The sequence below is a fragment of the Schistocerca nitens genome, chromosome 3 (assembly GCF_023898315.1).
Source record: "Schistocerca nitens isolate TAMUIC-IGC-003100 chromosome 3, iqSchNite1.1, whole genome shotgun sequence".
NCBI lineage: Eukaryota > Metazoa > Arthropoda > Insecta > Orthoptera > Acrididae > Schistocerca > Schistocerca nitens.
The window spans coordinates 30,431,048-30,453,436 of NC_064616.1; the positions used below are offsets into that span (position 1 = coordinate 30,431,048).

At 36.6% G+C, this 22,389-nt stretch overlaps 1 protein-coding gene across 7 annotated transcripts in view; it reads right to left on the reverse strand.

Annotated features, from left to right (window-relative positions):
• The window catches only part of LOC126247966 (golgin-84-like), a 169,230-nt gene that overhangs the window by 85,451 nt on the left and 61,390 nt on the right, over nucleotides 1-22,389 (reverse strand). For 2 of the 7 annotated variants that reach the window (XM_049948529.1, XM_049948528.1), the window contains exon 10: nucleotides 2,068-2,228. The exons of 3 other annotated variants lie outside the window; for them this stretch is intronic. In XM_049948529.1, the coding sequence (XP_049804486.1) occupies nucleotides 2,068-2,228 (161 nt within the window). Of the gene's footprint in view, nucleotides 1-1,420; nucleotides 1,969-2,067; nucleotides 2,229-22,389 lie in introns of those variants that run through there. 2 more of the 7 variants (XM_049948525.1, XM_049948531.1) reach the window with 2 other exon arrangements.

Below are 22,389 nucleotides of genomic sequence, written 5' to 3' on the forward strand. Positions count from 1 at the left end.
TGCCCAAAGCACATTGGATTATGGACATGGGGTCGCACACTTTAGCGAAGGTAAACTGCCTCAACATGCTCTGGGAGTTTTGTGCTACTGAAAGTAAGAATAAATGAGTCTGATTTGACCAGTGCATTTCTTTCAGCATCTCAGTGATACTCTCCCATTTCCTCTCTGGGAATATGAGCCCTGCATGACACAATGCCCTTGGAATAGTTCAAGGTGGTGTGTAATTCTTCAAACCAATCACAAAAGATTGTGGCCCAGTGACATGGTGCACTGTCAACCATAAAAATTCCAACATTGTTCGGGAACATGAATGGCTGCAAATGGTCTCCAAGCACCCGAACATAACGATTTCCAGTCAATGATAGGTTCAGCTGGACCAGAGGACCCAGTCCATTCCATGTTAACAGCCTACACCATTACCAAGCCACCATCAGGCTGCAGAGTGCCTCATTAACAACTTGAGTCCATGGCTTCGTGGGGTCTGTGCCACACTCGAAACCTACCATCAGCTCTTACTAGATGACATGGGGACTCATCTGCACAGACCATGGTTTTCCAGTTGTCTAGGGTCCAACCAATATGGTCAAAAGCCCAGGAGTGGTGCTGCAGGCAATGTCATGCTGATAGCAATGGCACTTACACAGGTCATCTGCTGCCATAGCCCATTAACACCAAATTTCACTGCATTGGCCTAATGGATACGGTTGTCATTCATCCCACATTGATTTCATGCAGTGTTGTTTGTCTGTAAAAACTGACAAGTCTACACAAACGCTGCTGCTCTCAGTCTTTTTAAGTGAAAGCCACCAGCCACTGCATTGTCCGGGGTGAGAGGTAATGCCTGAAATTTGGTATTTTTGGTACACTCTTGACACTGTGAATATCAGAGTAATGAATTCCCTAATTATTTCCAAAATAGAATGTCCCATGTATCTAGTTCCAACTGCCATTCTGCGTCCAACTTATGACACACAGAGAGCTATGCTATTTCTAGTATAGACCCCAGTTTAATGTCAACTGACAAACATCTATACCTGTGTGAGCAGTGCTACATAGAGAGACTATTACCTGGGCTATGTATTAGTAAACTTTTTGTATTGAGAAACTTATCACAGTAACATACAGCAACACTAACATTGCTATTCTTTACTGCATAAAATCACATGGGAAATCCAGTATCAGTATACATCAATTCTGAGCACTGTATCAATTCAGACACATTACTTGCTATTCAATACCAAATTAGACTGTTGTTAAAGGTTATAAATTTGTGATTTAATCACAGTAACAGAAGCAGCAGACACTCATAATGTTAAGAGACCTTGAACACCTTTATTTCCAGATTCAAAAGTTGTAGTGACATAGTTTAGTCACATTTGAAATTGATGACAGGATTAGCAACACCAAAAAAAAAAAAAAAAAAAAAAAAACATTTGAAACTGATGACAGATTTAGCAACACAGGAAAGAGTACATAAAGCAAAATAAATGGATACATCAGCAGTATGAAAGTATTCCCTGCATACACAGTTCTCTCCTAGCATATAAATAAAATTTACAACCAGTAATAGACTGTATTCATAGCTCAACACTCAGCAAATGGTATTTCACCATGACCTTAATCTCGATGTAATCAAAAACTTTGCTCATCACATCTTGTTGATATTATGTCTCAATTTTTAAGAAACTTACATTCATATTAACATAATTAGCTTAGGCTAATATAGAAATACCAATACACAGATAATAACAAACTGGAATACAATGCAATTACTGATGGTTTCACTCTAGTTCCAAAGTGTTCCATTTCTAGATAAATAAATATGAACTAGAGATTAATCACAACAGGATATGTACTGTTGGACCAATGTTTATGATAATTTCTGTAGATTCTCTAGTTTCACTGTCCTCCTTGAGCAGAAGGAGTGTATGTGAACAATACAACCATCACCCAAATGTGAAGAAGAATCTGTAAAAATTAAGAAAAAAATGGTAAGTACGATACAAGATCAAGAATATACCTACACTGAAAGATTCTTTTCCATACTTTTGGATGTTATTTGCTTACCATGTAAGAAAATACTAATACTCGGGCCAATGGGTACCTCCTTAAAAAGACACCAGTCCTAATACTGACCGCATCAAGTGTTGTATAAGCCCTTTTTACTCTGCGTGTCACTCCCGTGTCAAACGGTGATTCTACAAAAAGGCTGGGGACTTGAGCCTTGGCTGTAAACACACATTCACCTTCTTAATGCACCAAATAGAAGCAGAGTTAACACATACAAAAATGGCAATTTAAGTTTATGATGCTATTTAGTTGTTTTATTTCTGAATCTTGATTAGTTACAAAATAAAAGTAAATAAAATGGTGTCATTTTACAGTAAATGGAACATACGATATGATGGAATAATCATTTAATGCAGAGTATAAGGCAGAGATGGGCAGTATTTTAATAAATTTCTATCTAGATAATTATATAAATAAATAGGTAATTTAAAAAATTTTATTTGTGACTAATGAGATTACTTCTCTCTGCAAATGCACATGTGTTATTTTTCATCATGTGACTAATGAATAAAGTAGCCTACCACCACATTTTATTTTTTTATTTATTGATTGGTACTGTGATGTGCATAGGCAGAGTTTCTTCCTATAGCTTGACAGCCTTCCTGTAGGACTGGTCCTCTCTCCCCCCCATGATCACTTGGAGAGTGGGGCAGCCACAGCTGTATAAACCCATTTGACTAAATAAATAAACACACCACCATCAAGCTGCATGGCACGGCAGTTGTTGCAGTTATTTAATTATTCAAATGCTCTTTCCTTTCCTGATGTCTTAACACATGTACTATCGTCCTGCCCCTTCTCCTTGTTAGTATTATCCATATCCTGCAGAGAACTACCACATTTCTGATCTTATCAGTCCACTTCATTTTCTGTAACCTTCTAAAGCACTAAATATCAACCACTTTGATTCTCTTCTTTTCTGGTTTTCCCACAGATCATGATTACCTCCCATACAATGCTGTGCTCTGTAATGAATCTTGCCTCTTCGGAACTTTCGTACATCAATTGAAATGTTTGATTCCATATACATTTTGGCCAGACTCTGGTTAATTTTCATATTTAAATTATATATCTGACATCTGAAGATATTTTTGAACCTATCTGATTGGCGGAAGACTAATTTTCTGGTAATATATTTTTATTATTCATACCGATCCATTTCGTCATATCTATCTCGAACCATGAAAAGCAGTAATCACAATTGTCAACTTAAATGATCAAAGAACCAGTTTACAGTAAAAATAATACTATTATGCTTCAGGTTTTATGCATGCAAAATTTCTGTCTCCTTTTGTAATTTTTCTAAGTTTTATTATTGATTATAAAATAAAACTTATACAATGACAGGAAGCTGCTATCTTTCATATTGTCAAAATTTACAACTTTCTTTTATTAACCATTAGGCCCATGAATCTTCACGTAAATAATTATTTCCAGAAAACATTATATAAATTAAATATGAGAAACAACTTCCGTTAAGACAGTCACGTTAATACTTGTTTGGACTACATCCTGTTCAGGAAGGTACTGGAAACTTTGTTTGTAATACTTATAGATAATTTTGTCATGAACTCTGTAGAGTTGTTTTAAAAAGGTTCAGAGGAAAGTGGGTTTAGCATCTATTGAGTTTGGCACATGTTACTCTCTGATCAACTCACTCTTTGTTTAGCTCAACAATTTAGCACAATGTATATTTAAGAAGTGCTGTTGTAAAAAGTACATCGAGAACATAGCAGCAAATGAAGATTGTGTTTAAAAGCCACACAATGTTCCAGCAAATTGTTATTTTAAAAAACCCCTGGACCAAATATTCCGAAAGTTTATATAGGTGCAAATAAGGCTGCCTAGACAATGAGACCAACTTAGCAAGGTAAGTAACATTTATCTGTAAATATAATATACTTACTTTTACATACTAATTTAAACATTGTCAGAACTATTACATAGTTACAACCACGTATGCACACAAAGTTAAATTATTCATTATATAGGAGCATTAAGTGGAAGGGAGTTACATTGTATTTGGGGGTGTCAGCTGGAATAAAGACAATATTAGCTAGAATATTTTTTCATTTCGCAGAAAAATTTGTGAAATAATGATACTAACAAGTCTCTAAGCTTAAACAGGAATTTGGTGTTCCAATAGTATTTAGAAGCTTTACGTACAATGGTGATTAGAACGATGAAAGCATTCAATTGTGTTACTCTTAGTTTTCCTACTGTCTGACTGTAAAAATGTACATAAGGTTCTTTGAGAAAATTCATGAAACAAAATGCAAAATCAGGATAGGCACATTTGGCGAAAGCAATCTGGACAATTCTCAGAATCATATTATTGACCTGCAAAATCAAATGCTACTGTAATCACATTCTTGAGTTCAGCAACATGTGTAGGAGTATTGTAGCCAGCTGTTTAACAGGAATTCTGAAGCATAGGCTGATACACTGAGCAGGCAGCTGGTTATCAATAATAGAATGTCTGAAGTAGTGCTGGAGGGAATTGACACTGTGAATCCCACAGGGCTGCCCATAAATCCGTAAGAGTATGAGGGGGTGGAGATCTCTTCTGAACAGCATGTTGCAAGGCGTCCCAGATTGCTCAATAATGTTCATGTCTGGGGAGTTTGGTGACCAGCAGAAGTGTTTAAACTCAGAAGAGTGTTCTTGGAGCCACTCTGTAGCAATTCTGGACATGTGGGGTGGTGCATTGTCCTGCTGGAATTGACCAAGTCCATTGGAATGCACAATGGACATGAATGGATTCATGTGATCAGACAGGATGTTTACGTATGTGTCACCTGTCAGAGTCGTATCTAGATGTATCAGGGGTCCCATATCACTTCAACTGCACACGCCCCACACCATTACAGAGCCTCCAACAGCTTGAACAGTCCCCTGCTGACATGCAGGGTCCATGGAGTCAAGAGGTTGTGTCCATACCCATACACGTCCATCCACTCGATAAAATTTGGAACGACACTTGTTCAAGCACGCAACATGTTTCCAGTCATCAACAGTCCAGTGTCAGTGTTGATGGGCCCAGGCAAGGCATAAAACTTTGTGTCATGCAGTAATCAAGGGTACACGAATGGGCCTTCGGCTCTGAAAGCCCATATCAATGATGTTTCATTGATGGCCCAGAATTGAAATCTGCAGCAATTTGCAGAAGGGTTTTACTTCTGTAATGCTGAATGATTCTCTTCAGTCGGTCCTGTTCTTGCATGATCTTTTTCCGGCTGCAGCGATGTCGGAGATTTTATGTCTTAGTGGATTCCTCATATTCAAAGTACTCTTGTGAAATGGTGGTACGGGAAAATCTCCACTTCTTCACTACCTTGGAGATGCTGTGCCCCATTGCTCATGCGCTGACTATAATACCACGCTCAAACTCACTTAAATCTTGACAACCTGCCATTGTAGCTACAGTAACCAATCTAACAACTGCGCCAGACACTTGTAATCTTATATAGGCATTGCCGACCACAGCACGGTATTCTGCCTGAACTATATACCTCCATATCTGAATAAGCATGCCTATACCAATTTCTTTTGTGCCTCAGTGTGTTTTATATATAAGACATGTAAATCCAGAGGCTGTACGTATTTTGTTGTTTTTGGTGGAATGGTCATCTATTCCATGTCTCTACTGCAAATGAATCATTTGTCCAACATCTATTTTATAGCCATGACTTGTACTGAATGACGAACAGACTAAACCAATTGTTGATTTTTCTCCATTTTCAGAAGTCAGTTCATAACTAAATCCATTTGGAATAAAACAATACCAGTCATCATTTTTTAGGTTGTATTTTTATGCTACCAGTTTCGACGATACACTATGTCATCTTCAGCCCTGCTTCAATCGAGTAACCTTCCTGTTACAAAATACAATAGCACTTTTAATTGGTTCGGAATGATTATTATGGGAATGCGTGCTCCTTGGGACAACTGTCAAAGCTGCTGACAGTTGTCCAAGGAGCACACATGCCTGTAATAATTGTTACGAGACCATTTAAAAGTGCTGCTGTATTTTGTAACATGAAGGCTGCTGAATTGAAGCAGGCCTGAAGATGACGTAGTGGATCATCGAAACTGGTAGCCTAAAAATAACACCTAAATAATGGCAGTTGGTATTGTTTAATTGGATACTCCAGACAGAAGATGGAGTTACATTCATCAAATCCATTTGGATCAGTTTTCCAAATGCAGTATGACTGTATCTGGAAACCTGCAGTTTTCTGGTTTAATTCTTTGACAAACAGGGCCCTAAACTGGCGAATATTTTGGTCTTCCTCTTGTTCTCTGGCCGTCATGAAAGTACAGCTGTGTCTACAAAAAATTCTGTATTCTTCATTGAGGCATACTATGAAAGCTGCACAGTATTTAAAACTTGTGCGCCCAATTTCTCTTGCTTTTTGAATTGCCCAAAATTTCCTTCATTCCTTGTTAGTTCAAATTAGGACAGAATGGGTTGTTTTATCTCCATTTCTTTGACTGCCTTGTTTCCTCTAAAAGAATGTTCATTATGTCTTTTTGCAGATAATCAAATGTTGCTTTGATGTTCAGTGTGCTTTTTATACATGGATATTTCTTCAATAATAAGCTGTAGGCTGCAAGTTTACATGGAGGTGTATGGTAATTATCATAAACACGTTTAGGACATTATTCTGAAAATTTTGTTAAAATATTGACAATACTGGACTTCTTTTCTGCTGGTGGAGGTTCATAGTCACCAGAACTGTTTGCTTCTCTTTGAGGGGTACTATTACTGCCACTGCCCAGTGGACTATATAAAATAATTTTTTATTTCTACTGGTATACTATGGAAAAAGTAAAATTAATACATGAGAGATAATGTAAGTTAAATAAAAGTAATATGATAAGCAGAGACATGACTATAAATTTTTTATCATAAGTATCAGCCATTTTCAGTCAATTCACATATAATGTGAAGTATTTCAGTCATTGTAAAAAAACAACTGTTATGTAAAAAGTGAAGACTTTATCCTGAGGTGTGTGATATTGATAATTATGCTGGATTTAGTATTGGTAACATGGTAAGGAGGAAATGAATATTATACTACTATCATGTTGTTTCTATACGGTAGGTTTATTGCTGTTGATGATATTTAGTGGTGAACTGTGAAGTGAAGAGAAGAGAATATTTTGTGAGAAGTGATGATTAATGGAAATGCATTAGGTCTATAGATTAATATGATGATGATGATGATGATGATAATGATGATGATGTTGTAGAGTATGGAAATATGATGTTAATAAAGCAATGGATTAGGAACTTAGTGGCATGAATGATAGTAATTTACATTCAGGAAATCATGTGAGTAGTTATGCCTAAGTATTTGTATCTGAAGAAACAAAATTGTTGAGGCTTTCGTGGCCACTTGTTGACAAACTGCCTATTGGCTTCTGTCTCGGGTTCTTCGGCCGACGTTCATCTAATGATTTTTCTGACGTTTCGCCAGCACGAGTGGCTGGCATTGTCAAAGCTTCACCCTCCATTGCCAGTTCACCACCGGCAATGGAGGGTGAAGCTTTGACAATGCCAGCCACTCGTGCTGGCGAAACGTCAGAAAAATCATTAGATGAACGTCGGCCGAAGAACCCGAGACAGAAGCCAATAGGCAGTTTATCTGAAGAAAGTTGTCAAGAAAGAGTCTCAGACAAGAGTGGGAAAAAAAAGGCTGAGATTTGCAAATATGAAAGTACAGAGCAATGTGAAATAATAATGATTTAACTAAACTAGTAACTGAAATGAAAAATTATGATTACCATCCATGTTAAGATAGAATGACATAGAATAAAAGAAGAAACCCAATATTATAGGAAAAAAATTCTAATATACACTGAGATGGTAATTAGAGGATGTGGAAAATCTAATACAAAAACAAAAATGTGAGTTGTAGTTGGAAAAAGATTCCTTACTAAAAACAATACATTTACTTTGTTACTGATGAAAAATATTTTTTATATAAAATGATCTTAAGTGTACTTCATACCTCCATTCTGTCTGTATGCTAAGGAAATTTGTACGTAATGTTTGTATCTTTTTACTCGATGCCACCATAGACTATATAATTTATTTTTGTTTGTGAATATTACTTCAACAATTTGGATTTCCATGATGCAATGTTTTTCTCTTACTCATCTGTTCATCTTTTTATAATCACATTACACTATGCATTTGTCTTCTACTTTCTCAGTACAAAAAACCAGATGCTGTCTGCAACAGTCTAATAATACACTATTATTAAATATGATGAATTAAAAATATATTTGGGTAAACTGGAAAGCAGAAAAATACGATTTATTTGCAGTTTATATTAGGAAACCTCCAATATGTAAAACATTCTAAGTATTTCTGGATTTTTTCATTGTTTATGTATCTTATTTGTTTATGTGAGCCCAAATAAGAAATGGGAAAATGTTTTGTCACAGATTACTTAAACCATAATCTACTACTTTGTATTAGTGTTGTTTGGAAGTAACTGAAAATAAATATATTTGAAATTACTGTCATGTTGGGAAGCTTAACATATATTTTGAAAAGAAAGTTTAAATTTTTACATAAAGAAATGTCATACTGAGATAATGTTACTTTATCTATCCAGTGTTAGTAATACAAAAATATCTAGGGCTTTAGTGAATGAAAACTGTCTAAAGAAAAATGAAGGATTTTGTAAACTCTGTCAATTCAGTCATTACTGTGGTGTTTTTGTGAGAAAAAGATATAATAGAGAGTGGGGTTTTTCAGAAAAATGCAAAGCTAATGGTTATATGAAGTACATAAAAATCAGTTATGATGCAAAATATATATTTCTTGGTTTAAAACTAATGTTGTACAATTATGAATGGAATGTATAAATTATAATGCAGAGCAATTTTTCTATTTCAGGTATATTTATGATATTATGAAGAAGTTTTGTGAAATGTTCTGTAAAGCTAATGAAGTTTATATTGAACTGAATTTTTGAGAGATGATTCATAGTATTGTGAAGTACAGCGATTCTTCGATGTTTCAGGTTTATGATACTGTGATGAGGTTTATTCCACAATACGTGTAATGATTCTGCAGTTGTACAGACGTTATGGAAATGAAATGTTAGGGACTTATTGGTATTCTGTTTGGTAATGCACTGTGCTTTTGTTTATGATGGTATGCCGTATAATATTCTAAGATGGCCAGTAAGGCCTTCATCAAGAATAGACCACACACACACACACACACACACACACACACACAACTTAGATGATGATGATTATTATGAACATTGGTATATAGTTATATTCTTGATGTTTATGAAGTTTGAGCTGGATGTGATTTGTTGGTAATATCTGAATTTTAATTAACAACTGTACGATTACACAGCATTGGTGTGAGAAAGAGTTAGCCTTGGTATGAAATGGCTTATATGAAGTGCTAAATATGTTGTTGCCAACTATATGAAAATCTTCAATGCCATCTGACTTTGTGAAAGTACAGCTTGGGGGATTGTACAGTGTAAAATAAATTGGTGAATTATTATGGTGAAAATACCTACCACATGTGACTTGTTTTACTAAAATGTGAGATTATTTGGACCAAGGCAACTGCCTGATGAGAATATTACTTGAGATTTTAGAGGATTATTACCGTGTACATTCTTTTTATGAAATGTGTTCTTACTGCTTTACATCAATATTTTACAACTGTGGTACCATAGCAAAACTCAAAAATTTATTTGAAATTTAAAAAGCTTAATGATCTTAATTCTTTGATGTTTACTACTTTATCCAATGGCATGTTGTCCTGTGGATTACTATTTTAAAGTTTTTACCTCTATGGTTACATACAACTGATAGATTTCAGTGCTAAGCAAGTAGTAAAATCCCTAGCTGGGTGACTGTATTTGTAGTTACGAAATCTTATCTGTAAAATCATAAGAAAGTTATTCAAAATGTCTCTCACTAAACATCAGTTCAAGAACACTTCATCCAGTTTTGGAAAGTGGTCCAGAATCGCATTAGTACAATCCAATTGTATTTTACTGTAATTCTCAGGGAAATGTTTTCCAGGAAATTAATTTTTCTTGTATTTCTCTTCATGCAGTCCTTGTATCTAGTGTGTAGTGGAGAATCAAATTATATCTTACAATCAGTTTTTTTTTTTTTTTGCAACTAATTTTCATGTGAGATATATTCCTTGGAACTTTCGCACTTCAATTGAAATGTTCAATTCTGTATAAATTTTGGTTAGATTTGAGTTAAATTTTATACTTAAATTAAATATTCCACATCTAAAGATATTTTTAACACATCTGACTGCCAAAGGACTATTTTTCTGGTAATATATTTTTGATTAAATCAACAGTCGAGACCAAGATAACATTTGCTTATTATGACTGGTTTTGGCTTATGTTAAAGCAATCCTCACATTTTTTGGCTCTCTATGACTGGTGCTGACAGCACCTCAGTTTTATCATGTGATACCATTATCGTATACTGTGTAAGATTGTGGTATCATGAAAAAACTGAGGAGCCATCAGCACCTGCCATACCATGCCAAAAAATACGAGGACGGCTGTAACAGAAGCCGAAACCGATCATAATAAGCCAATGTTATTGTGATCTTGACTGTTGTTCTAATCAAATTTAGTACCAGATAACTGCGCTTCCAAGACAATGTTGTCTACATTTGTGTAATATATTTTTATTATTCTTATAGATCCATTTCATAATATCGATCTTGAACCACAAAAATTAATAATCACAATTGTCAAATTATCAGAAAACCATTTTACAGTGAAAATAATAATTTGATGCTTCAGATTTTATGCATACAAAATTTCTACCTCCATTTATAATTCTTCTAATTTTATTACGGATTATAAAATAAATCTTATACGACAACAGGAAGCTGCTATTTTTCGTACTGTCAAAATCTGCTATTTTTTTTATAAACCATTAAGTGAAGCATATAAATCTTCGCATAAATAATGATTTCCAGGAAACATTTTATAAATTAAATATGAAAAAGAATTTCAGTTAGTACTTATCTGGCCTACAGCCTGCTCTAGAAGGTACTGGAAACTGGGTTTGTAATATTTATAGACAATTTTGGCATGAACTGTGTAGAGTTGCTTTAGAAAGGTTCAGAGGATAGTGGGTTCAGGAGCTATTGAGTTTGGCACATGTTATTCTCTGATCAACAAAGCTCTTTGTTTAGCTCAAGAACGTTGCACAATGCATATTTAAGATTTACTGTTGTAAAAAGAATGTCAAAAACCTAGTAACACACGAAGACTGTGTTTAAAGGTCACATAATATTCCAGCAACTCGTTATTTCAAAAAACACCTGGACCAAATATTCCAAAAGTTTATATATGAGCAAAGAAGCCAACCAGACACTGACATGACTTAGCAGGATAAGTAATATTTATCAGCAAATTTAATATAATTTAAACATTGTCAAAACTATTGTATAGTTACAACAATGTACGCACACAAAGTTGAATTCTTTGTTATGTATGAACATTATATACAAGGTAGTTATAGCTCTAAACATATTTTCTATGAACTTCTTCTCAAATTCAGTTCAATGTTTGGTACTAGAGGACTCCTTTTGCCTAGAAATGCCCTCTTTGCCTATGGTAGTCTACGTATTGTGTCTTCCATGCTTCCTGTGTCATATATTATTTTGCTGATAGCAGACTACTACTATGTCTACTTCATGGTCCCCAATTTTGATTTTAAGTTTACTGCTAATCTTATTCCTGCTACTCCTGATTACTTCTGTCTTTCAATGTCAATACATAGTGAGTGTTCATTCAACTGTCCATACCAATCAACAGATCCTACAATTCTTCACTTTCACTGACATTAGGAATGTCATTAGCAAATCTTATCACTGACATTTACGTTCAGGGTGAAAAATTATCAATAATAAGATGACACTGCTATAGTTTCACCTTCAGTTTTAATTACCATATTTACTCGAATCTAAGCCGCACTTTTTTTCCGGTTTTTGTAATCCAAAAAACCGCCTGCGGCTTAGAATCGAGTGCAAAGTAAGCAGGAGTTCTGAAATATGTTGGTAGGTGCTGCCACAACTAACTTCTGCCGTCGAATATATGTAGCGCTACACAGGCATGCTTTGCAGGCACAAAGATAGATACTGGCGCCAAAACCTCTGCGTCAGTAAATAAATTTAAAAAAAAAGTGGAAGACGAGCTTTTTTCTCCGCCCCGAATTTCGACCACTGCATTTTCATACATTATCCAACAAAGTAAATACAAATTCTGTATTGTTCATCTTCGAATGTAGCAGCTTTTCAATGTACTATGAAAATCCGACTGGCAAGACTGTTTGCGATGTTAGTAAATATGGCCAATTCTACGTTCTGAATTTTTTCCTACCTGTGAGAAGAGATGGTTGCTAATGGGAACTTTTATGAATTGTGAATCACATGCAGTATTCTCTTCACCATAAGAATAATACGAATATTAACATTTTGCCATGTATTCTTTCGTGTTTGCTGCTATCTCATTTAGATCCTGTCTGCCTAATAAACTACGAAACTAGAGTGAGACAACAGCAAACGTGGGAGTATACACATATCATGTCATGTTTATATTTGTATTATTCTTATGCCTAATAGTGATACAGTCAGAAATGAAGTATGGCAATTAATCTAAGATGACTAATTTCTGTGCAGAAAGTAATGTACTAAAGAGGCGTCTGCAAAGATTTTCAAACGGAGAAAAATTTTCGCTAAACTCTCGTTCAGAACATCTTCTGTCATACGCAGTTTATTATTTGGTTCTTGTTGATTATTATCAAAGAAAGCAGCAGTGTAAATAACAACAGTTGTTTCGCAACTGAGACAATTCCTCTTTTTTTTTATTGTAAAGGCGGTAGCACGCACAAAAGCAAACCATGCCGCGAGCGGCGACAGGTCGTAAACACTCATCATCAGAATGCGACAAACAATGCATGACACAGTACAGTAATGTATTTTCAGCTTAGAGTGACGTAAACACCTATAACAAAGAGAACGGCACTTATCAGATCAAAGAAAAATAACCAATCAATTCAAACCAGGCGAAGCACGTGAAAAACAAAGGGTACCCATTTAAATATGGACGGAGCACCTGACGCATAGCAATGGCTACCTGGTAAAACTTAACTACTAAGCTTACGGCTCGAACCAAACTACTGTAGCTGTATCGTCATTCATTCAAACTAAATTGTGTCTCATATTACAATGGACCAACTTTGTTTCGATTTGGAGATGCGGCCTAAAACTATTCTCTCCCCTTGAATTTCGAGTCTCAAATTTCAGGTGCGGCTTAGATCTGGGAAATTTTTTTTTTCCTTTATTTCGAAACTCATTTTTCAGGTGCGGCTTAGATTCGAGTGCGGCTTAGATTCGAGTAAATACGGTACACTCCTGAATGGTTTTTCATTTCAATCATTGCTTTTTCGATGCTCAGATTAAACAGTAGGGGCAAAGGACTGCATCCCTGTCTTACACCCTTTTTAATCTGAACACTTTGTTCTTTGTCTTCCACGCCTATTGTTACCTTTTGGTTTTTGTACACATTTTACATTACTCATCTCTCCCTATAGTTAACACCTAATTTTTCTGAGAATATTGATCATCTTGCACAATTTTACAATGTTACATGCTTTTTCTACACTGACAAATAATATGAGTATGTGTTGATATTTCTTAAATCTTGCTTCCATTATCCAGCTCACTGTCATATCTGTCTCTCTCTTGTACCTTTCTTTACCTTTCCTAAAACCAAAATCATCACGATCAAACAGTTCCTCAATTTTCTTTTCCATTCTTCTGCACAGTATTCTTCTCAGAAACTTGGATGCATGAGCTGATAAACTGATTATGTGATAGTATCCACAATTACCTGCTCTTGCTGTCTTTGAGATTGTGGATATTATTCTTCTAAAAGTCTGATGGGCTATCTCCAATATCACAGATTTTATAAACCAACTTTAAAAGACATTTGATTGCCACTCCCTCCAACAATTTTAGAAATTCTGAGGGAATGTTATTTACACCTTCTGCCTTATTTGATCTCAAGTCTTCCAAAGCTCTGTCAAAATCTGATTCCAACACTGGATCCCCTGAATCTTCTATTTTACTACTATTTCTTCTCCTATTACGTCATCAGACAGTTCCTGACCCCTGCAGGGTCCATCATTCAATGTACTCTTTCCACCTAACTACTCTTCCCTTTGCTTTTGACAGCAGAATTTCTCTTGCATTGTTAATGTTGAAGCCTTTGCTTTTAATTTCCCATAATATTATTTTAACTTTTCTATATGCTAACTCAGTCTTTTCAAGGACCATTTCTTTTAATTTTTTTTTCACAATTTTTCCTGGAGTCATTTGGTCTTGGCTGCCATTTATTTCCTATTTATTTCATCCTCTGAAGTTACTTATACTGATGTGTTCCTGTTTTCCCTAGACATTTTTTGTACTTCCTTCTTTTGTCGATCAATTAAATTATTTCTTCTGTTACCCAAGATCTCTTCACACTTACCTTCATTGTATCTATGTTTGCCTGCCCAACTTCTGTAATTGCCCTTTTTAGATATTGCATTCCTTTCAACTGAACTGCCTACTGTGCTATTCACTATTACAGTATCTGTACCTTACAGAACTTCAAACATGTTTCCTCATTTCTTGGTAGTGCTGATCTCCCTTCTTTCCACACTGATTCTTCTGGACAATACTTCTAAACCTCAGTCTACATTTCATCATTACTAAATTGTAATGTAAGACTGTATCTGTTCCTGCAAACACTTTACAATCCAATATCTAATTTCAGAATCTCTGTCTGATAAAGATGTAATCTTCCCATCTCTCCACGCTGAAATTTATTGTAAAACTCAATTAGTCTTTCTCCTCTCTCGTTTCTACTATCGCTACTCCCAAAACTCTCTTCCATTCCTTCGCCTACTATGGTGTTCAAATCCTCCATGACGATTATATTTTCATCTCCCTTTACTGTTTAATTATTCATGTATCAAAGCTTTGTGCAGCAGTACGCCTTGGCGACACAGTGGCTAAGTGCCGACTATAAAGTGAAAATCCTGGAATTCGATCCCCAGTATGTCGTTGGATATTTTCTGCCAGTTATCACTTCTTTCACCTCTACTAATGATTTATAAATGTGACAAGTTACACTTTCCACTGTGGTTCAGATTCCACAGTAAGCTACAGGTCACTTTGCGACTGGCTAGGTAAGTCAGTTCAGAGGTCACCGGAGCATCATTTTCAATAGAATCTCGTCCAGTAAAGCACTGCTGTGTTCAACCTAACATTCAGGTTGTGCACAGCTTTGTTTACTTTACAGCATAATAAATATAACCATAGCAGATGGTTTTAGCTGTTACACTAACGATGTGGCCAAATTCAACTAACCCCTGCTTCCAACATTCAGAAGCCCTGTCTGTAACTACGAAAAGATACGAATGCAGCCAACAGAAACTAATACGCATTATCTTCTCAGCTGTAACAGGACTGCTAGAGCTATGGGATGAGGATCCAATTACAAAGTTATCTTGTGTTTGCAGGTAACCAGCTTAGATGAAAACTATTCACCATCAGCACCGACCCTACTTGGGGGCAAATTTTACACATGTTATAGAAAGAGTGAATAAAAAAAATGAATGGTGGTTACATGTTCGAGTTGCTTACCTAAGTCTGCTTGAATTATGGAGAATGCTAATTCAATGTCTAACTTTTTGAACCACTTTCAGTCATGAACTCTATGAGTCATCAAGTATTTTCACAAGATGCATTTCACAATGAGTATTCATCCATTCCATGATCCCTCTGAACACTGTTGCAGACCCATCTGTTACTTTGTTTATTAAAATGCTAAGCAATTTAAACATTACAGATTATGGAATAAATGTAATTAACTGATGATTATTTGTCAGAAAAGTTGTTAAAGCTTCCATGGTCACATGTTGACAAATAGCCTGTTTTAGGTTTGGTTGGTGTTTGTTTGATGATTTTTGCAGGTTGAGGCAGTAGGAGAAATCGGTCGTGACAGAGTGCCCACCGTGGGAGACTGACTACTAAAAACAAATTTATTGACATGGAAGTTCTTGCTGTGGAAGAGAGGTTCAGCAAGAAAGAACAAAGCCTCGAAGTGAATGGATCCTGGGTTCCCATGCTGCAGAAAACAACCACAGCAGATAGCACGGGGAGAAATAAAGGGATAATGACCGCGTAAAAGCTATTTGACGTTGGTGTGACAATCACCTGAACAGACAATCTAAAATCATAACATGTCAAAGATTACAAAAATGGCAGAACTGTTTTGAGCCACACTGTTGTCAGAGAACTGAGATTTAAGAAGTACACATGAAATTTATGAAACTGACAGTTAAAGCTTGTGTTTACAATAAATAATCTTTTATTGTAACTGGTGCTGGAAATTTTTCTGCACCCTATAAAGGAACAGTCACAGAGTTCTCTACTATGGATAAAATTTACTTAATGTTACCTAGTCAGGTATTACGAACTGTCAATGCATTAAGAACATGTTAAATCAAGATGATGACCATTCAAGCAACCAAATTCAACAGAAACTGCCTTTTGTCTAAAGTAATACCGAACAAAATTAATTTTAATGTTAGGAGCCTCACAAAGTCAGCCAAAACAGCAAAGTCAAAGTGTGAAACTGATTGGTTAAAAACTGAAATCGAATCATCATACAGACATGCCCTTAAATAAATGCTCAAACTCCACTTGGCTCTAAGCAACTCCTTGACTCCAAAGCAATTTGTGTGTATTTTAGATAACATTAATGAGCATGTGTGCGAAGAACAACTAGTTGTGTCAACTAGGCATAATCAGAAATTACTAGCAAATTACTAGCTGTCAATCCTAACAAACTACAAAGACTAGAATCTCCTACCACATCAGAACAAAGGTTTTATGGCAGGGTGATTAATTCAACCACTATCAAACTTGACAAAAATGAAACCGAGTTACTTGAGAAGGGTCTCAAACATAATATCCCACCAATACTCACTGACAATAATATCAAAGAATTAATTGACTGCTCTAAAATGGCATGTGGCTCAGCTAAAATAAACAATAATGAAAACATTAGTATTGGGCTGCAAGTTAAGAATATTATACACAAAAACTTACATAACCAAAAATCATGTAACTATGATTCCAAACTGCTCAGGGATATTAATAGAAAACTATCTGAAAACAAAGCTCTGGTAGTCAAATTGACAAGAGGAACTCGGCTGTTGTTATGTGTGAATTTGAATATATTAACAATCTCTAGAATTTTTCCATAACAACATCATACATGAAATACACAGTGACCCCACACCCAGCTTGAGGAACTACTGAAATCTTCTGACTTCCTTTATCTGACTCTGATGTTCTAAAATGCCTTGTCATGAATCCATTGACACCAAAACTATGTTTGCAGCCAAAGAATCATAAATACAATTGTCCTATATGCCCCATAGCCAACCCAAGAAACAGTCCAGCATATTTTATCAGCAAGAAACAAAGACATTCCCAGTAACTTTTATACCTATGAAAACAATTTTTCAATTAAGAATAGCTATGAACTTATTGAACATATCAAAGACTTAGCAATACCAGGAAGTGCCAAATTTGCTTCAATGGAGGAGGAGGAGGATATTAGTGTTTAACGTCCCGTCGACAACGAGGTCATTAGAGACGGAGCGCAAGCTCGGGTGAGGGAAGGATGGGGAAGGAAATCGGCCGTGCCCTTTCAAAGGAACCATCCCGGCATTTGCCTGAAGTGATTTAGGGAAATCACGGAAAACCTAAATCAGGATGGCTGGAGACGGGATTGAACCGTCGTCCTTCCGAATGCGAGTCCAGTGTGGCTTCAATGGACATAGTAGACCTTTACACCAACATTCCTATACATGACACTATTCAGATAATTAAAAACAACCAATTAAAACACAAAAAGTTATCCAAGACTGAAATATATGAACTCACTGAACTGCTAAAACTAATCCTGTCACACAATTATTTTATTTTTAATAACAAAATTCATAAACAAGAAGATGTTCTTGCAATGGGCAGTAGTTTGGCAGGAATACTTACATTAACCACTTAGAAAATAAATTTTTCGGATCAGATTGCTCACTTGAAAATAAAGTAATATACTGCTAAAGGTATGTGGATGATACTATTATCTTGTACAATGGTACAACTAAGGAGACAGAGAAACTTGTTAATGGTCTCAGCAGCATGCACAACAACAACTTCACTGTAGAACATCAAGTGGATAAGGGAATCAATTTTCTTGACCTTAGAATATCTAATGTAAACAGCAAACATGCCTTCCAGATTTACAGAAAACCCACCACTAGTGATGTTGTCATTAACAACTCCCCATGTCATCCAGTACAACACAAAATGGCATTCTTCAGATCTACACTTAACCGTACACATAAAATCCCACTCAGCCGACATGACAAACAAAAAAAAAAATTAATATTATCAAAGAAATTGCACGTAGAAATGGAGACAACTCAGTTGTAATTGATAAACTTAAAAACAAAATCAAAAAGAAACAATGCACTCCTCCTAAATCAGATTTGTTAGACGGAAAAAACATATTCGCCCACATACCCTTTATGGGTAAAATTTCATACCAAATCGCTAACCTCTTTCGGAAAACTGCTAGTCACATTTCTTTTAGCACTAACAACAAGCTACAACAGCACATCATCCACAAAATAAGACAAATAACCAATGCCACCACAAATCAGGTATTTATAAACTTTGACATGACAACTGCCCACAGTTCTACATAGGCCAAACTGGAAGGAGTTTCGCTACAAGATGCCTTAAGCATATGGATACCTTCCGGCTAAATAACTTTGACAAATCCACCTTTGCAGTGCATCTAAAAGACCATTGTCACTCAGCCACAGCCATTACAGACAACCTACAAATACTACACATTGTCAACAAAGCAAAGAAAATGGATTTGCTCGAAGAGCTAGAAATTTACATCCATAGCTCTAACTCACCACACCTTATTCTCAGCGAACATGTGGAGCTTGCAAACAAATCTTATCTCCATATATTTCAGGAAATATTCAAAAACAAAAACTCATTATCCTCTGATATCTAATAACAGAGTAACATGCTATGGAACTCCGATGTAGCAATCATACAACAGTTAAAGTGCCATATCGTAATTTCTAGAAGTCATATTGTAAACACATGCTTTAACTGTCATTTTCATAATTTGTAATAACTTTGAAAATTTCGTGTTTGTAACATCATTGTACTTCTTAGATCTAAGTTCTCTGAGAACAGTGGGGCTTAAAACAGTTCCGTCATTTTTGTAATTTGTAATAGCTTTCAGTAATTTCATATGTACAGCATCATTGTACTTCCTAGGTCTAAGTTCTCCAACAACAATAAGAATAAAAAATTTCATAATGTGAATCAAAAAAATTTCGCAATTTGTAACAGCTTTTTAAGTTTGTATGTGTGCAACATCCTTGCACTTGCTGTGGCTAAGTTCTCTGACTGTAACCTACCTGTTTTTGTATGAGCAACATCTTTGCAGCTCCTATGTTTAAATTCTTTGATCATAGCCTACATATCTGTATGTAAACACAGTGTATATCACAAGTGCATGACACAGTACTGAAATATGCAGAAAAAACAAGGGGGGCAAGGGGGGGGGGGGGGGAATTGAAAATAATGATGATCATGACGATGACTGGTTTGTGGGACGCTCAACTGCGCTATCATCAGCGCCCATATAAAGTCCCAATTTTTTCAGACTCAATTTTTTACTCAGTCCACTCTAGCCACTATCACAAATGATGATGAAATGATAACGACCACACAAACACCCAGTCCCCGAGCAGAGAAAACCCCTTCCCACCTCGGAATCGGACCCGGGACCCTATGATCCAGGGGCAGTAATGCTAGGCACTAGACCATGAGCTGTGGATGCGTGAAAATGATAACCAATGTGCAACTGAGTGGGAAAGCTCCCACCACAGCATGATTATAATAAGGATGCTTCATCTTTATGTAAGTACTGATATATTTTCTACAAATGCGGCCTTGCCATTTACAATTGTCCCACTTATATCTGTTTAGTCACAAGCAAATAATTTGCTTTCTATTTAGACAGTAATCTCCAGCAATATAAACATGTATATGAATCCTCTTTCAGGAGTGCTAGTTCTGCAAGTTTCGCAGGAGAGCTTCTGTAAAGTTTGGAAGGTAGGAGATGAGGTACTGGCAGAAGTAAGGCTGTGAGGACGGGGCGCGAGTCGTGCTTGAGTAGCTCAGTTGGTAGAGCACTTGCCCGCGAAAGGCAAAGGTCCCGAGTTTGAGTCTCAGTCCGGCACACAGTTTTAATCTGCCAGGGAGTTTCATGTATATGAATGTATAAACACCTGAGGATGGGCATAAGCCCAAAACCGGTCATGTGACAAATACGTAATCTTTTGCAGTCACTGGTAGTGGAAGTTTTTCTACACCCTATATATTGAACATGTTTGAGGACAAAATTCAAGAGGACCTGGAGTCACAAAAAGGAGAAGTTTGTATGGCGTAATGGAACAAATTTATTTCTTATTTTTGCTGTGCCTCTCTCCCGCATTGGCACAGTGTCAGCTTGGTTATTAACAGATTTTGCATGGTTAATTTAAAGGGTGACTGGATGCCCATCTGGTTGCATCAGGGTGTCTCCTCCCTCCCCCTCCCCCCCCCCTCCCTCCCTCCAGGATGGAATGTGTGTACCCCACCTGTCGGGGGTGTAGTGTTATTCATGTGAAAGACAACGAAAGTTTTCTAAATGTCTGTGAATTGTGTAACCGAAACAGGACTTCGGTACCAGCCCAGTATTCACCTAGTAGAATGTTGGAAACCACCTAAAAACCACATCCTGGCTGGCTCACACCCAGCACGCTGGCCCTTATTGTTAATCCACTGGGCGGACTCGATCCTGGGCTGGTGAACCCCCTGTCCTGGAAGCAGTACTTTAAAACACATGGCTACCTGGTTGGAGCTTCGAAACATATTTAACTGATCTATGCAGTTACACAGAGTTCTCAATTTTAAAATTTTAATACAAGACACCGAGTTTGAGGACATAAAACAGTTTATAACATTTTCAGGTTCTACTGCTGAAACTGTGGATTACTCCCACGGAAAAAAAAAGTGTTATGGTCTTTTAGTTTCATGTTTGATGGCTATACGCAAAATGATATGAAAACTGGAAGACAGTCTCCTTAAACACAGCAGTATACTGACAGCTTCCCCTGAAGAAAGTGCCAAGATATGATCTGAAGTTTCTGTCACCCTTCTACACTAATGGGAGACTATGCAGGCTTACAACAAACTTCAGCCATATAGTAGCCAAAGAAATGTCACAGTAATAGGCAGGCTTACAGTAGCCAAAGAAATGTCACAGATATCGGATGACAAGCCTGAAAATGAAGTTATTGTGGTGTCACAGCCAGACACCACACGTGCTAGGTGGTAGCTTAAATCGGCCGCGGTCCTGTAGTACATGTCGGACCCGCGTGTCGCCACTGTGTGATCGCAAACCTAGCGCCACCACAAGGCAGGTCTCGAGAGACTGACTCGAACTCAGCCCAGTTGTACAGACGACAGAGCTAGCGACTAGACGTACGAAGCCTTTCTCTCTCATTAGCCGAGAGACAGAATAGCCTTCAGCTAAGTTAATGGCTACGAACTAACAAGGCGCCATTAGCCTTACAGTGATTGTAATTAAAGTCTCCTTTGTGCGATGTACCACAATGATTGATTAAAGATAAGTATTATACCAGCTACATACTTTTCTTCATAGCATTAATTACGTATCCTGTTCCAGTACTTCACGCCCGTCTGCGTTAGTCTAGCGTGCCTTTTAAGCCACCTCTATCTACAAGGTGTTGGCCCAGCTGCCGACACATCACATGGCGACGAGGATGGGATGTACCACAATGATTGATTAAAGATAAGTATTATACCAGCCACGTACTTTTCTTCATAGCATTAATTACGTATCCTGTTCCAGTACTTCACGCCCGTCTGCGTTAGTCTAGCGTGCCTTTTAAGCCACCTCTATCTACAAGGTGTTGGCCCAGCTGCCGACACATCAGTTATGACACAGAAACATTATATATTTGGTACAAGCAAACTAACTGCTACTAGAGCAGTAGTGAGTCATGGGTCAGCAAATGTGCACTAGTGGGATGGCACTGAAGACAAAGACTATCACAGACAGTATCACA